Source organism: Mesocricetus auratus, unplaced genomic scaffold, assembly GCF_017639785.1.
Source record: "Mesocricetus auratus isolate SY011 unplaced genomic scaffold, BCM_Maur_2.0 Super-Scaffold_100003, whole genome shotgun sequence".
NCBI classification, from domain to species: Eukaryota; Metazoa; Chordata; class Mammalia; order Rodentia; family Cricetidae; genus Mesocricetus; species Mesocricetus auratus.
This window is the reverse complement of record NW_024429188.1, coordinates 75,515,603-75,532,650: the sequence shown is the minus strand read 5'-3', so window position 1 is coordinate 75,532,650 and position 17,048 is coordinate 75,515,603. Positions and strand designations below refer to the sequence as shown.

Sequence of the window (17,048 nt, the reverse complement as noted above, 5' to 3'; positions counted from 1 at the left end):
AGTCCAGGCTGAGAGAGCATCCCTCTTTTTGCTATAGGCACACGATGACTGTTTGTATTCCAGGGATAGACACTGATCCACAGCTCAGGGCCCCATAGGTTGCCCAGGCCTTCTCGCTGACACTCACATTTGGGGGGTCCAGATCAGTCCCATGCTGGCCTCCCCATCATTTCAGTTTTAGGCAATGCACTGTTATCATGAATATACAGCACAAGAACTGTGACTCTATTGAAACCCAAGTCCATTAGGATGCCCTTGCTATCTATCATCGGAATGTTTGTGTCTCTCTTTCAAAATTACTATATTACTAATAAATACAAAACATATTAATGTTAACAGTTGAACACTTGGAACTTGCTTTAGTCAAGAAGGCCTTACTCTCATGAATGAAATTAGTGCTTTAATCAAAGAGACTCAATAGAGCTACAGTGCCCCTTCTGCTATGTAAAGACACCCTGACAAGCACCAAATCTGATGGCTTCTTTCCTAGCTTTCATGATGGTGAGAAACAGTCCTGTTACCTGTAAGTTATACAGCGTATAATAATAACCTGAATAAAAAGACAACATGAAAGAAATCATGCATTCAGAAGTCAGTTTTGTTTACAGAAATGCCTTTGGGAGAAATCTTCAAATTAGAATCTCGGCATTTTACATTTAGAGCTATGCCCTTTGAGCCATGGAAGAATTCAGATCACCTCTTGGTTCTAGTACTTGTATCACTAACATTTTTAATCTAACTGTGTTATTTGCCCCAATCTGCTATGCTTTGTAGAAATCTTGCTTGTTTCTTTTATGAACATTAGCTTTGTAGGCTAGGAAAGGGTATCTAGTAATTCATTCCTATGTTAGCATAAATGGCCATAGCTTGAAGGAATGCTAGAACACACACAAGCTCCCAAATAAATCACAGATCACACAATTAATATTACAAAATGGCTGACCATGTGTTTATCTTGGCCAGGAATCCATGCCTCTTCGTTTTAATTTCTCACAAGGTGTCTCTATTTAGCTAGTAGGTTTTGTAAAAATTTCAAAACAAACATTCTTCAACTTTTCTCCAGTGAATGTAAGTTATGTATTCTCCTTAAAAAACTTAGTGGGGGGTTGGGGGAAAGTAGAGAAAGAAAATATAACAAAATCAAATAAACAATAGCATTTTGCAAGTCTCTAAAGGCTGACTCATTTAGCACCTAATATAGTGGCTCTGGCTCTGAACTCACTTCTTGTTTGTGTATTTTGTCTTCTGTCAGCTCTAGAGAACAGCAGCGGCAGTGCCCTGCTTCTCTTTAAAATGGTGTAACTACACTGAAATGAAATTAGGCATCTACCTTAAAAATTAATCCTGGAGAAAGAAAAGTCAGCAAAAGCTAAGGGAAACTGAATTTAAAAATAGATTTTAGTTAACAAGTATGCTTCGATTTTTTTCAGTTGATGTTATAATAAATGTAACAGAAAAAGAAGAGATTAATAAATAATAGGAGAATTTGGTATGAAGATAAATGGGAATTGTCTGTAACATATCATATTTACAAATTTTCTGGCCAAAAGTTTTGAGAAATACTAAGGTTGTTTGCCAAAAACTAATTCTTCTTTTCTAGAAGAATGAAAGTTTTTCAGCACATATACAAGATAGACATTTGGAAAGAAGAATGCGAATACTGTATTTTCCCCATACATATGTACAATATTTTCCTTTTTAGCATCTTATATTAACTTGCTTTTAGGAGGGGTTTGAGACAGAGTTTCTCCGTATAGACCTGGCTGTCCTGGAACTCGCTCTATAGACCAGGTTGGCCTCAAACTTAAAGATCCCCCTGCCTCTGCCGCTCAAGTGCTGGGATTAAAGGTTTGCACCACCATCGCCAATAATAGTTAGCTTGGTGTTCTTTTGGAACTCCCAACAATGTGAGTGGAGGATATCTCTGACTCTTTTGTGCTCTTTGGACTCTTTTCCTCCTATTGGGTTGTCTCATCCAGCCTTAATATGAGGGTTTGTGCCTAGTCTTATTGTTAGTCTATGTTCAGTTGATATCCCTGGAAGGCCTGTTCTTTTCTGAAAGGAAATGGAGGAGCAGTGGATGTGAAGTAGTGGCCAGTTGGAGGTGTGGGGCTGGGAGGAGTGGAGGCAGGGGAACCTGTGGTGGGTAGCAATGTATTGAAAACAATAAATAAACAAAATATGTAAAAATTTTAAAAAGATACTAAGGACCACATCAAAGGACATGCTAAAGAGAGTGAGGAAAGCCTCAATCCTATACACAAAGTACTACAGACAACTGAAGAAAACTGGGAGGGGAGAGAGGTGGTCGTCATCAGGGAAAAGCACACTGATTGGTTGCCCAATACCAGATGGTCAGCCTTGACAACATACATATAAATAACATTATACAAATGATCAGGCTGCATTTTGGAAGATGTATGCATATACACATTCAATAACAATTAATGGAAAAAAGGACATAAATTTGAAAGAGAGTGGGGATTGGTATATGGGAAGGCTTGGAAGGGCACAGGGGAGGGAGAAATGTTGTACTTATAATCTTCCCTTCAATAATAGATGGTAGCAAGGTGTGGAGGTACACACCTTAAATTCTAGCACTCAGGAGTCAGAGGTAGGCAGATCTCTGTGAGTTCAAGGCAAGCCTGGTGTACACAGAGTTCCAGGACAGTCAGGACTTATGAGACCCTATTTTTGTTTGTAATTTTGTTTCATACAGATGGCTGCATGGTCATTAGGAAAATAGATTTGGAGGGTAGATTTACATCTCAGAAGGCAGGGAAATGACTTATAATTGTAATATCTCTAGAGTAATTGTATAAAGACAGTGCTTATGGGCTTGTCCAACAAACCAGGTTTGAATACAACACAAAAAACAATCTTCATAGCAGCATTAAACTTTATCACACTGGTATTTTAAAGGATACCGTGACCATGGTAGGAATGCAGACAAAAAATGTCAGGAATCATGACAGATTCTGATTCAAATATTGGCATGTGTTTGTCATTTTTTGAAATGTCTCCAGCTATCCGTACTCTTAACAATGGTGAGTTCATGTATTCTTTTCAGTACATTTCATTTGTCTGCTGTGTATCTCTTCTCATTGTGAGTTAAAACTAGGAAACCCAAAGTAAAGGTGTGATGAAATTAAGTTCAAAGTAATGTGTATTTTAATACACATAAAACCAATACTAATAATTTTGTATCACATGTCCTTTGGCACATTTTCTGTTTTATTCATTTTTGTTTTAAAAGTCTATTTTGAAACACAATTCATATGACTTTGTGTGTGTGTGTGTGTGTGTGTGTGTGTGTGTGTGTGTGTGTAGTATGTGTGTGTCCTTAAAAGAAATAGTTCCAGCTTGGTATGTAGAACCAACATGGTATGTAAGAATATTCTTGTATCCTAACCTTTGCATCAAAATTAAATTATTAGGGAAACAAGTAAGAATTTATGCCTCTGGACTTTGAGTCAATAGAATTTATCAAATTGACGATCCAATCACTCAATTAAATGATCTTATTAATAAACAATACTATATTGAAAATATTAAATGCCTGTCATGTATGCAGACAACCAAAAATAAATTTTCCATAAGTTGTACTAAAATATCTAAAAATAAGTAAAAAGTTATATGACTTTCCTATTCCATATATCTAGATATTTTTCAAATAAAATAAGTATACCTGCATAAACACATACATATATGAATGCTCATATCATCTTTACTTGTTTCAAATTAGGTGCAGCCCAAATGCAATCAACAGGTAAATAGACAGCTAGGTGAATATATGTTGCTGCAACCAGTAGCTGAACAGGATACGGTTAGGCATGAAAGCCAAGCTGAGAATGATGGGATGAGGAAGGGAGGAGTCAGAGGAGACACCAGCTAGATACAAAGTGATCAGAAGATGAACATGCCATGTTAATAAAGGTACTGCCATGTTGAAGAGTGTAAATAAGGGATATGGATTAACTTAAAATGTAACAACTAGCTCTCAATAAGTCTGAGCTATTGGCAGAGTATTTACAACTAATAAAATCCTCAGTGGTTATTTGGAAATGGCTGCCAGGATTGGAAAACTCAGCCTACAGACAGCCAAACTTTCATACACTCTTTCCACATACCAACATTCATTGTTATTAAGAGAATAAGGTAATGCATGGTTAATTCACAGGATGACTTGTCAAGTGAAAAAACACGAACATAAAGCATATCTATGATATCATTCTACTTATATAAAACTACAAATGTTGGGCTGACTTATAGTGACACGAAGACTAGTGTTGTGGGAAGAATTTCAAGGGGGTGCCAGGAAACAAGAAGTGAACTTCTTTATGGCAAATTGTTTCACAAACACCTTGTATGGATTGTAAACCTTAACTTGTGTGTTGTTTATTGTCTGTCAATTATAGCTCCATAAAACTATCTACCTTTAAAAATCCACTCAGTCACATCCAAGAAAGTGTAGGTAATTACTTTGGGTAGTAGAAATTCAATTGGGAACTAAGTAGGTACAAATGTATTTAACACATGTCCTTTTTGAGGGACCATTTGCTGTCTCAAAAATAAAATGAAGAGTGGTACATTTTAATGTAGATATATTGATAATAATGTTAAACATGAGTATTCTAAAATGTCTTAAAATAATTCAACTATATTTGTTGCAAATAAATCGTTAAAAATCCTAATAAAATGGTAACAACTAAAAGACTTTAAGTTCAAATGAGACCTTAAATTTGAGACTCCTTGTTTGCTGAAGATCTATGCTATACTGGGTAACCAATACAATTAAAATTAAAAACATCTGAAGTTACACAGGTGCCACAAATAAGACTTGATGGGCTTTGCAAAAAAAAAAAAAACGAGGACACAGAGTGTGGGTAGAGAAAAGTGATGGATCTGAGAGGGGTTGGAGGAAGAGATGTTTGTGACCAAAATACACTGTAGAATATTTTCAAAGAGCTTATTAAAAAACAGAAACCTAGGAAAATGCATGGTGAAAACAACTTTAACAAAAAGTCTGATGGGGTAATTCATGACTGTAGTTATCAGCACCAGGGAGGATAAGGAATTCAAGGCTATCTTCAGTTTTAGAATACCATACCTCAAAATACTCTTGAAAATGACTTTATTGAGATAAAATTCACATATTATATATACAATTTGCACATTGAAGCTCTATGTTTCATTGTTTTATAATACTGACAAATATGTGCAACCATCATCATGATTTGATTCTAAAATACTTTTCATTCTTTCTTTACTGTTTTTATTTTATATATATGGATGCTTTGCTGGCATGCATGTCTATTTAAGGGTGTTGGACCCCCTGGAACTGGAGTTTCAAATAGTTGTGAGCTGCCATGTGTGTCCTGGGAGTTGAACCTGGGTCCTCAGAAAGTGCAATCAATTCTCTTAACCACTGAGCCATTTCACCAACCTGCTCTTAAATACTTTTATTTTTTAAAGGAAGCCATAGTCTATGAAGTCCAGGATTTTAGAGTGTTGAAACTGTTCTTGAGGTAGATAATGGTAGTAGTTGTACAATATTATGGAGGTTCAAAGAAACATACTGAACTGTACATTTGAAAATGTGCATTTATGTTAATTTAAATTTGGCTATATTTACAAAAATGTTGCATGTATGCAATGTGACTATAACCACCCATTATACTATCCATCCACACCAGCCTTGGGCAGGCAGGAATCACATTTACAACTCTGCAGAATTGCCTAGTCTAAAAATTTCTTTTAAATGAAATTATATAATATGTGGTCTTTGCCACTGGCTTATTTTCACTAATGTTTTCAGTTTTGTTCATGTTGTTACTATATGCTAGTACTTCAAAACTTATTATAAAAAGTAATATTCCACATGCAAATATACCACATTTCATATATGTATTCCTTCCTTGATAGACATTTAGGTTGTTTCCACCTTTCTCTCATTATAATGTTACTATCAACATTCATATACATATTCTTATGTGGATATAACATTTCATTTGTGTTGGGTCTATATCTAGGAGGTATAGTGCTATATCACCTAGTAGCACTATGCTTAAGAATTTGAGGATTTATCAGATCGTTATTCAAAGTTGTTGCACCACTTTACATTTGTTTCACGAGGGTGTAAGGTTACCAATTTCTCTACATCTTCACCAGCATAATTTATAGCTCGTATTTTTTTATTTAAGCCATCCTAAAGAGTATGAAGTAGGGTCACATGGTTTTGATTTCTCTGATAACTGATGATGTCAAATACATTTTCCTAAAATATTTTTCCTAGAAATATACTCCTGTTGTCAATTTATATATATGATTTTGGAGATAATGGGTCCCCAATTTTATGAATTTATAGATTAGAATTATTGAATACATGAAGATTGATTGTCACGGGAGTAATTATAAATTATATCAATTATGGTAAGTATTGTACAGTGTGATTTTTCACACACAGTGCTATAATTTATACTTAAGAAAAACTTGAGCAAAGCATGTGCACATATGCCTACAGTTCTATTTAGGGTGCTGAAATGAGAGGATCCTTTGGGCACAGGAATTCTAAGGCTAGCCTGGACAACATAACAAGACTCTGTTTCAGAAACAACCACAGGAAAGTACATATTACAAGTACTATGAAAATCATATTTATTTCTCCTGCATGATTATTGGTGGGAAGGAAGGGAAAGCGTGCTCACACCTATTAGTATCCACTATGTAACATACTAAAAGAATGCTCACCTTTTTCTTGCAAAAATGAGGAGATACTCCAGCCCAATCTGTTATGGGGTATTTGTGTACTGTGTGAAGATGTATTGCTGTGATTGGTGAATTAAAAAGCTGAACAGCCAATGGGAAGGCAGGAGAGATAGGTGGGTTTCTCAGGGATAGAAAGGATAAGGAGGAGGAATCTAGGCATGCAGAAGATGCCAGAAGACATAGTGAGTACACAAAGGTGCAAGATTGAAGATGGGTAATGCCACATGATAGAACATAGATTAATATAAATGAATTAATTTAAGTTATAAGAGTTAGTTAGGAAAAGGCTAAGCTATAGGCCAAGCTTCCAAAACTAATAGTAAGTCGCTGTGTCATTATATGGGAGTTGGCTGGCAGGACAAAAAAGACTCATTACACCAATCCCTATCTATAGTCTGAATATTTGTCTTTATACCCAAACATAAGTATATTCTCACCCTGCATTAAAGAAACTTCTCTTTGCAACAGACAAAGATCATTACAGAAAACCACAACCAATCAAAATGTGAAGTTGTGGATCCCAGACACAAAGGATATATCTACAAAATAACCCACATACCTAAGGTTCAAGGAACATTGTAGAAGAAATGGAAAGATTGCTAAAGACAGAGGAGCAGATTGTTTATTGTATGAGATTGTATCTCCCAGGGATGTCAGAAGCTACACCCACCAGTAAAATTTTACCAACATGACTGGGCAAACATGAGATGAACAAGGACAACAACAATAGATATTGCTAAAGTGAATGGAGGAAAGCCCAAGAGGGCCCAGCCCTGTACAAAGAACTACAGGCAACTAAGGGATGCAGAGAATGGGAGAAATAGCCTTTTCCAGGGAAAAGCACAACAACTGGTTATCCAAAATCCAATAGTCAAACCTGAAAACAAGCAAACAAATAACATTATATAGAACTGAGCTTGTTGTACTTATGCATTTAGGAATATGTATCTACTTACATATACATATATGTATATAACAACAATTATTGAAAGAGAGAGCAAGAAGGGTTTAGAGGGAAGAAAAGGAAGGGAAGAGGGAATGATGCAATTAAGTCTCAAAAAATAAAAGAAATAATTATAATGAAAACACAAAGCCAAATGAATTAAACTGATAGATACATACCAAGAGGACAGTGAAAAACACTGAAAGAGGTGCGAAACTGAAGGATCAGTCTCTTTCAGAAAAGGAGTGGATGCTGGGACAAATAAGCACTAAAAAGAATCAACAGTTATTTTGGTAGAGTATCAGATTTCTACTACTACTATAGCATTATACTTATGATATATGAATGTTGTTTTATGCCCATGGAGTGAACAGAGATTTGTCCAGCAAACTTAGATGTCACCTGCAAAGATTAAAGGCCTGCTCTTATTAGTGTAGGAACAGTGGCCTAAGCTTTTGAAACATGATGGAATATTCTTTGAAAGCTTTGAGGGGATCATTACATTTTCATGGTATCCTCCAAAACCCACAGAAAAGACACCTGAAAATAAGCATTTTTTGCAAATGTGAATTTTTAAGTCAAATATCACTCTTGATCTCTCCAGTATGTCAGGTCCTAGAGAATAGAATGACTTGAAGCTGCAATAAAAACTTTTTAGTTAGAATCCCCCTAGCATGATTTACTGATTAATTACAAATACAGCAAAGAAAAAATAAACAATTGGACTCCTATACCTTATTTCACCTTCTCTAATATGACCTGCCAGTTCTTCAATAAACTTCTCTCCTTTCATCCAGTAGATCATTGGTCCAGACTCTCCACTGAATCCAAAGAATGCTTTGCAAGGGATGTTCAGAGGTTTACCTGAGAAAGAGAAAAAAGCAATAAGTGAATGAACCTTGTGAGACATGGATGGAGAGTTGACATACAAAGGAAAACTCAGAGGTGCCCTATTTTCCAAAAATTCTTGAATGTCAGCAAATCATTATTATGAGGGTTTGGGGGAAATTATAAAATTCAAACTATTATAAAAATTGAAAAGCAATAATAGATTATTCACTATTAAGATCATGTACACTTTCATTTGTTTCTTCATGTTATAATATATTTTAAGAAAAATTATACGGAATGGTGGTTTAATTTTGTTGTTGACTTGAAAAGATTAAGGAATACCTCGATACTTGGCCATCATAATTTGAGACTTTCAGAAGAGATTGACATCAGATGTTATGGGCTGAGTTGCAACATTCTCTTGAACCCTGTATGGATTTGTAATGATTGCAAATGTGGATTCTGGTGAAAGATGGGCAGTGAAGACTATTGGAATAAGTAGGTTACTGGTGACAGGTTGTTGAATTACAGCATACTTTGTGCATCCCTTGCTGTTTATTTCCTATATGTCAAGAAACAAAGAAGTATTTCTTTCACTGCAGCCTTCCTGTCACCATATTTTCTTCCCAAGTTTTGCAGGAGACCAAGCTACAAGGAACAGAAACTTTATGAATACATAAAACTAAATAAATCCCTCCTCCTTAAAAGTTATATTTCCCATAACTGTAATCACAGCGACACAACAATCACTAATGGAAAATTCACCCTCTCACTCTCTCCTAGATCCTAGACACTCTTCTTCCCTGGTTTTGAATACTAGGACTAGGCTTCTCTCGCTCTTGGACTGAAGGATATCCACCAATAGATTCAAGAGCTTTTATGTCTTCAACTTCGACACTGAGAACTACACCAGGCACTTCCCTGGGTCTACGATTTCAAGACTTGCTACTGTCTTGGCTGTTTAACTTGCAAAAGTTTGCTGGGGTCTGTTCAATTTCCATAATCATATCCATTTATCTCCTTAATAAATTATCTGTCATCACATTGATTCTGCCTCCCTGGAGGACTTTAACATTTACAGGAAAAACAACTCTTGCCATATATTCAGTATTCTTTAGTTCACTTACTGTGCTTAAATAATTCTAGGCAAGATATTTGGACTCTGTTATGTATATTTTAATTATAAATTTCTCAAGATATATCCAGGTATTTATTTTTATTTTTATTTTTTTGGTTTTTATGAGACAGGGTTTCTCTGTATTGTTTTGGAGGCTGTTGGTCCAGCCTGGCCTCGAACTCACAGATATCCACCTGCCTCTGCCTCCCGAGTGCTGGGATTAAAGGCATGCGCCACCACCGCCCAGCATATACAGGTATTTATAATTTTACTAGAATTAATTGTATTTTTCTTGCAAACTAAATATATTTGGAAGAATGGTATAGAAAATACAATGCTGGCATTTGACACATAAATCCCTCGATTTATAATTATAGCAGAGTGTCTTAGGGTTTATTTCGCTGCAATGAAACAAAATGACCAAAAACCAAGTTGGGGAGGAAAGGGTTTATTTGGCTTACACTTCAACATTGCTGTTCATCACAGATGGAAATTAGGGCAGGAACTCAAACAGGGCAGGGTCCTGGAGGCAGGAGCTGATGCAGAGGCTGTGGAGGGGTGCTGCTTACTGACCTGCTCCCCATGGCTCGCTTAACCTGCCTTCTTATAGAGCCCAGGGATAGCACCACCCACAATGAGCTGAGCCTTGCCCCACTGATCACTAATTGTGAAAATGCCTTACAGACGGGTTCGTGGAGGCATTTCCTCCACTGAGGCTCCTTCCTGTCTGATGATTCTAGCTTGTGTCAAATTGACACACAAATCCAGCCAGCACACATAGCATAAAATTTTCTTCACAAACACATTTTCCATTGTTTAGAGGACTAGATAAAACCACTTCAAAATTATTTTCTTTGTGGAGTTTCCATCTTCATTCTGTGCCGTAGACAGCGTCCTCATTCTAGCTTAAATTTATCCATAGCTTTCATGTTGCAATAACTACTACTTTCTGAATCCAAATAGCTTTCATCACTACAACTAGAAAATGGCTTTCTTTGAGGATTGTTTTCAGAAAGGAACAACTAAATAGGAGTTAGAGTCAATGTGAAGACAATGTGGGGTACAGAGAACACATAGACACACAAATATTGGGCAATAGGTTAGCCACATAAAGAGATATATTGACAAGTATTTATTTTATTATAATATTAACATATCCCTTCTCAAATTTCAGATCCTGGATCTTTGTATTCTTCTGTAGTTGCCAGATCTGTCAAGGTCAATAATCTGCACAATATAATTGACACAAACGAGAGACCATATATTTGAACACAAGCTTCATCTGACATTGGGTAAAATTGATACAGCTGTGCATTATAGAAAGTACATTGGACTAAAGTTCAGGAAATGTGGATTTTATATTTAGATCTGTCATGACCATTGCCCCTGAGCTAATGCTCCTAACTTAACTTTATATTAAGTAATTTCTTATGCCTGCAATAAGGTTGGTAATGATTTTTGATAGCTCAAGAAGACAATGAATATGAAAGTGCTTCATGAACTCAAAAACATCATCAGAAGTTAGCTCAGTGTATCTGGGTGGTGGTGGCACATGCCTGTAATCCCAGTACTCAGGAAGCAGAATCCAGAGGAGGTCTACAAAGTCAGTTCTGGGACAACCAGGGCTGTTAAATGGAGAAACTCTGTCTCAAAAACAAAACAAAACAAAACAAAAGAGTTAGCTCAGTGTTTTTTGCCTTCTGAGACTTGATTGTCCATGGAAAATTAAATTTGAGGACAAGTTTGATATGATCTTGAGACATAGATACTTTCATTTTGACCATGTCAATCTTGTATTCTTTTATGTAAGAACATTTGTGGGACAATATATTCTCAACATTCTCTTGTAAATTTTTTTGCATTTAGAATTTGTATGATTGATCTGAAAAGACCCTATGTTTTCTAAACCTGAACATATTCTTCCTCCCTAGGCCTTTTTCTTTTAATTCTCATGACATGAAAATAGTTAAGGAACCATAAATCAGATAACAGAAAGATCAATAGATTATGTTAAGCTTTATTATTAGAGATTCTAATTACTGGAACTGCCAGCATGCACAATTATATATATAAATATTGGTTATTGTTCTTTTGAGCTATGTTGAAAAAATAAATAACATAGAACATATATATATATTAAAATTCTTTTTTTTTTTTGGTTTTTATGAGACAGGGTTTCTCTGTATTGTTTTGGAGGCTATCGGTCCAGCCCAGCCTCGAACTCACAGAGATCCGCCTGCCTCTGCCTCCCGAGTGCTGGGATTAAAGGCGTGCACCACCACCGCCCGGCCTATATTAAAATTCTTTAAGTGTTTCTTTGTGTGTGGGTGCCCATGTTGGAGTTATTTTAATGGAGAAAGACAATTATTGTAGTGTGTAAAAAGGGGGGGCTTCTTGAAGTGTTCCATTAAAAATAGCAGTGTGTGCCCTTTCCCTTGACTCTGCATCCAAAGTACTGACCGTTGAAACAATTTGCCTTGTAAGTAATTTTTCTCTTCCCATCAGAAAGATCCTTGTTAAATAAACAGAAGAGACAGACATTTCAGAAGTTTATTTTATACAGTGCTGAGTAAATATCCTCAAGCCTTACGTTGATGGCCGCAAACAGTAAAACTGTTCAGCCATCATCTGTCACATTAGAAGCAGAGTTCCCAAGGGATCTTTTATTAGTTATGTTCAGTATGTGCTAAATACTATGGATCTCTCTTCCAAGAGGCATAGAAAGATGTCTGCATTGATTGGGCAATTCATCTAAAACAGAATCTTTCTAGGTATCTCTCAAACCTGCCTGATATGTCAAATTCTATTTAGAAGTGGCATCTGTTAGCTGCTGTATTGTTTTGTCTCCAGACACTTTGAAAGTCATTCTGTAACTATGTCTTACTTGTAGAGATAGCCAATTCAAATTTGCATCAAGCAGTCAGAAGACTATTAAAATGAAAAGAACTTTGTCATTTGGTACCATAGTACTAAGTAATAAGGTAGGTGAGGTTTATTATATTTTATTTTATTTTATAAAAAATGGAGTACATGGACTAGCTGAGTTTTCCTTTGCCTTAACATTACTTCAATTTTCTTTCTCAAAGAACTCTCTGAGAATCAGCATTTGGAAGATTGCTTTGAGACCTTGAAAATCTAGCAATCACAACCAGCTTAATTATTTTGACAGTTATTACTTTACAGGATTTTGTCTTGAAACAGATGTACTCAAGATAAGGATGGGCTCAGGAGGAATGTCTCTAAAGTGGTAATACAAATATTTATATCCCATGAGATCCTCATCTCCCCTCCTTTCTCTTTTCATCACCCATCTCCTCCTCTTCCCTCTCCCTCCCCTGCATTCCCATTTTCTTCTGGAGATTGAATCATGACAATTGCTCTACTGTTCCTGATGCCATGAAGCCTGAACTTTTTACAATGTGATTATGAAATAAGAAAATTAAAATACAACAAAATCTGTGATGACTGTAGTGGCAGTAGGGTTTGTGTGGCCCTCTGTGCCCATGGGTGTATGGGGTGACTTGGAATTTAGGTAGGAAGAAGAGTATAGCAGTTGTAGAGTGATGGAATTCACATGTTATTATTACAAACCTTTCTGAACAACAAAAATATCCATCAGTAGTTTGCTGATAAATATTTAAGCAACTGTTGTCTTATAAATAAGTATGTGTGTATCACATAAATTTATTACATACTTTACTGATAATAAAAGATGGAAAAATGATTTACACATAATGATAAGAATAAATGTAATGCTTTTGTGGGTATAGTGTACTCAATAGATTCTCACAGGACACTTTCATTTATTTGTTGAATTATAATTTATAGAACCTGTGCTTGCAATGAAAAACTAGTGAAGTTCAAATGTGAGTGTTGGTGTATATCTTCTTTGACATTAACGAGACAGTTGAAAGTAAGACAATAAATGAATTTCAGAACTTAACATATTTTCAGTTGTGAAAGACATGCTTTGATAACTTTGATAACAGATTCTATTTTGCATTTCAAATCCATGTAATTACTCCATGAAGAGCTTTAAAAGATCCTGAGATTGACACCGCAGATATGAGAGAAATTCAAGCAAGGGTGAAAATGGAAAAGGCATTTTGCTTTCCACACATCTCAATATCATTCTCTACCAGGATTTCTAAGAATGTCTCAAGGACAACAACTTGCTAAACACAGCTGCCCCCATCTCTGAATTACTGATAGACCATGAGTAACTATCAGTGACCTGTTTTGGCCAAAATTTTTCTTCGGTTTTATCTTTAATCACAGCTCAAACTATTTTTTGGCTTTTTTAATTTAAATTAGAAACATGCTTACTTCTCATATCAATTCCAGCTCCCTCTCCCTCCCCTCTGCCCTCACCCCCAACAATCCCCCCAACCCCCCACCTAATCCTCACTCCACTCTCCAGGGTGGGTGAGGCTCTCCATGGGGGATCTTCAGAGTCTATCATTTCATCCAGGGCAGGGCCTAGGCCCTCCATCACGTGTGCAGGCTGAGAGAGCATCCCTCCATGCGGAATGGGCTTCCAAAGTCCATTTGTATGCCAGGGCTAAATACTGATCTACCCAAGGCCCCATAGATTACTGAGGGCTCTTCGATGATACCCAAATTTAGGGGCTCTGGATAAGTCCCATGCTGGCCTCTCAGTCATCAGTCTGGGGTCCAAGAGCTCCCCCTTGTTCAGGTTAGCTGTCTCTGTGGGTTTCACCAGCCTGGTCTTGACCCCTTTGCTCATCGCTCCTCCCTCTCTGTCACTAGGTTCCAGTTTAGTTCAATGTTTAGCTGTGGGTGTCTGTCTCTGCTTCCATCAGTCACTGGATGAAGGCTCTAGAATGGCATACAAGGTAGTCCTCAATCTCATTATCAGGGAAGGGCATTTAAGGTAGTCTCTCCACCGTTGCTTAGTTTGCCAGTTGATGTCATCCTTGTAGATTGCTAGAGATCTCACTAGTGCCAGATCTCTCCTCAAACCTATAATGGCTTCCTCTATTATGGTATCTCTCATGCTGCTCTCCTCTATTCTTCCCCTAACTCAAAATTCCTGCTCCCCCATGTCCTCCTCTCCCCTGCTTTTCTTCCTCTCTCATTTTTCCCAGCTCCCTCTTCCCTCCCCCATGCACCCAATCTGATCAGGAGACCCTGTTCCATTCCCATTCTCTGGGTTACCATGCATATCTCTCTTAGGGTCCTGCCTGTTTCCCAGACTCTCTGGTAGTGAGGTTGTAAGTTGGCACTCCCCTGATCCATGTCTAAAATCCATATATGAGTGGGGACATACCATGTTTGTCTTTTTGTGACTGGGTTACCTCACTCAGGCTCAAACTCTTTTAATGCCTCCCCAGTTATTCCATTATCCTTACTTCATGGGATGGGTCTTCCTCATTTGTGTTACTGGAAGCACTCTCATGGTAGGTAATGTTTTTGTAAGGCTTCAATTTTATAGCTGTGTGTGTATTCATGTATCATGTATCCATGCTTGGGATTATTTTTGGTGTATGCCTTGAGTGCTCCAAACTATAATGAAATCTCATAAGAAGAGGTTGGAAAGGCTTGGAAAGAGGTTTTTCTGGCTTTCTTTGCTTTCAGGACTTTTCACATATATGATTTTTAATTTCACACACATGCTAACTATAGACTTTCTACAACTGTCAGTTCATAATCATGGCTCCACCTTGAGTATCAATTTCCTGAAACAATGAATGGATTTTTCTAGAATTGTATGTGGTTTATGTATTTTCAGGCATTACAGGATATCTGAGTACCTAGATCCACACTTTTAAAAAATCATGTGCAGAACTCTGAGACTCTCCAGGTCTGCATCGGGTGGTGATGTCTGCTGGAGCTATTCACTTTCTCTAGTTTTGAGTTACCATTTCTTTCCCAAAACCTCAGACATGCCTAACTTGCTTTCAAAGTTCAATGAGCACATAAGCTGTTGTTTTAAAGTAGAACTTTTCAATGGCTGCAAGATGTTTATCCTCAACATATCAATTAAGTCTGTGTTAAATTGAGTTTGTGTCTGAATATCTACCATGGAAATCTGTAAATTGAGTAACATGAGCTGGAATGATGTTAATTTTACTCATTTCATTTTCAAGAAGTTGTTAAACAAAGTTTCCTTCTTACTGCTACCCTAAGCAGAGATCATTCTTTCTTCTCTGGGATCACACATAGATTTAGCTTTTAAGAGATAAGATGAAAAGGGGAGAAGATAGTCATGATGTCAACATAAAAGCTGTTCAATTTCCTGCTGTGCTTTATGTACTTAAGTTTGTCCATTTCAAGAGGTTTATTGATTTCCCAAGAAGGAAATCTGCTATCAGGGCACACATTTCTGTGTGCACTGGTGAGAGTGTCCTGAACTATATGCTGTCGTATAATCAGTTAGTGTCAGGACACACGGAACACAGAGGCATACTACCATTGGCTGTTAGATATATTTAAGAAGTTTTGTTACTAAAAGTGTCACTTTCTATGCATAATCAAGTCTGTTTTTCTTCAGGAGAGATTAAGGGTGGACTTACAAATTGTAAATGGGGAATGTCTCGTTCGAACTGTCTGATAGTTCATGGCATCTTTCCACTGTATCAAGAAGGAAAATACTGGCTGTAGAACTAGCTCAGTTCGAAAATTTGAGCTAGGTTTACAATCTAGCATGTACAAAGGTCTGAATTCTAGTCCCCAAAAGCAAAAACTCAAAGTAGTAATAAATTAAAAGTTTAATAAAAAAAGACCCAAGAATGTTACAGGAACCTATGAGGTTTGCTTAAATGGAGAGCAGCACACATCGTCTTATTTTGAAAATAAAATTATATATCTTATACACACACATATATATATATATATGCACACACACATACACACACATGCACACAAATCACTGTATCTTATTCTTTTCCTTCAATCTGACCCTTTATTCCTCACATTAGCCTTTCCTATCAGTCATCCAATAGGTTAAGTATGTACTTGGAACCAAAAGCACACTGGTAAAACCACTTGTGTCTTTGTTTACTCTGAGATTCCAGTCTCCAGTCAGCTGAATGGATTATTTAAGGTTTAGAAAAAAGGCCAGAAAAAAATTAACTGGCTTTACTGAGGCCACTGTTTGAAGCAGAAGAAAGAATCCATCATTTCTAGTTCATTTATTCTAATACGTAGAAGTGTTTAATGAACGAGACACACAAAGTTGCCTTCCAATTAGTACACATCTAGGAAAGAATGGAGCTTCCACTTTACATGGTAATCCCATGCAGCTTTTTTCTAAACATTTTCTTTCTCAAAGAGGGGGCCTCTACTCAAAATTCTCCAAATTTAAATTAAATGCTGAAGTCACTAAGTGCCACTTTGAAGTGTGGTTGATAGTGAGTTTAAGTAAAG

At 36.7% G+C, this 17,048-nt stretch overlaps 1 protein-coding gene across 1 annotated transcript in view; it reads right to left on the bottom strand.

Annotated features, from left to right (window-relative positions):
* Positions 1-17,048, bottom strand: part of Il1rapl2 (interleukin 1 receptor accessory protein like 2) — a 1,115,671-nt gene that overhangs the window by 41,562 nt on the left and 1,057,061 nt on the right. The window contains exon 7 of the mRNA XM_013118167.3: positions 8,446-8,575. Coding sequence (XP_012973621.2) covers positions 8,446-8,575 — 130 coding nt within the window. The remainder of the gene's footprint in view (positions 1-8,445; positions 8,576-17,048) is intronic.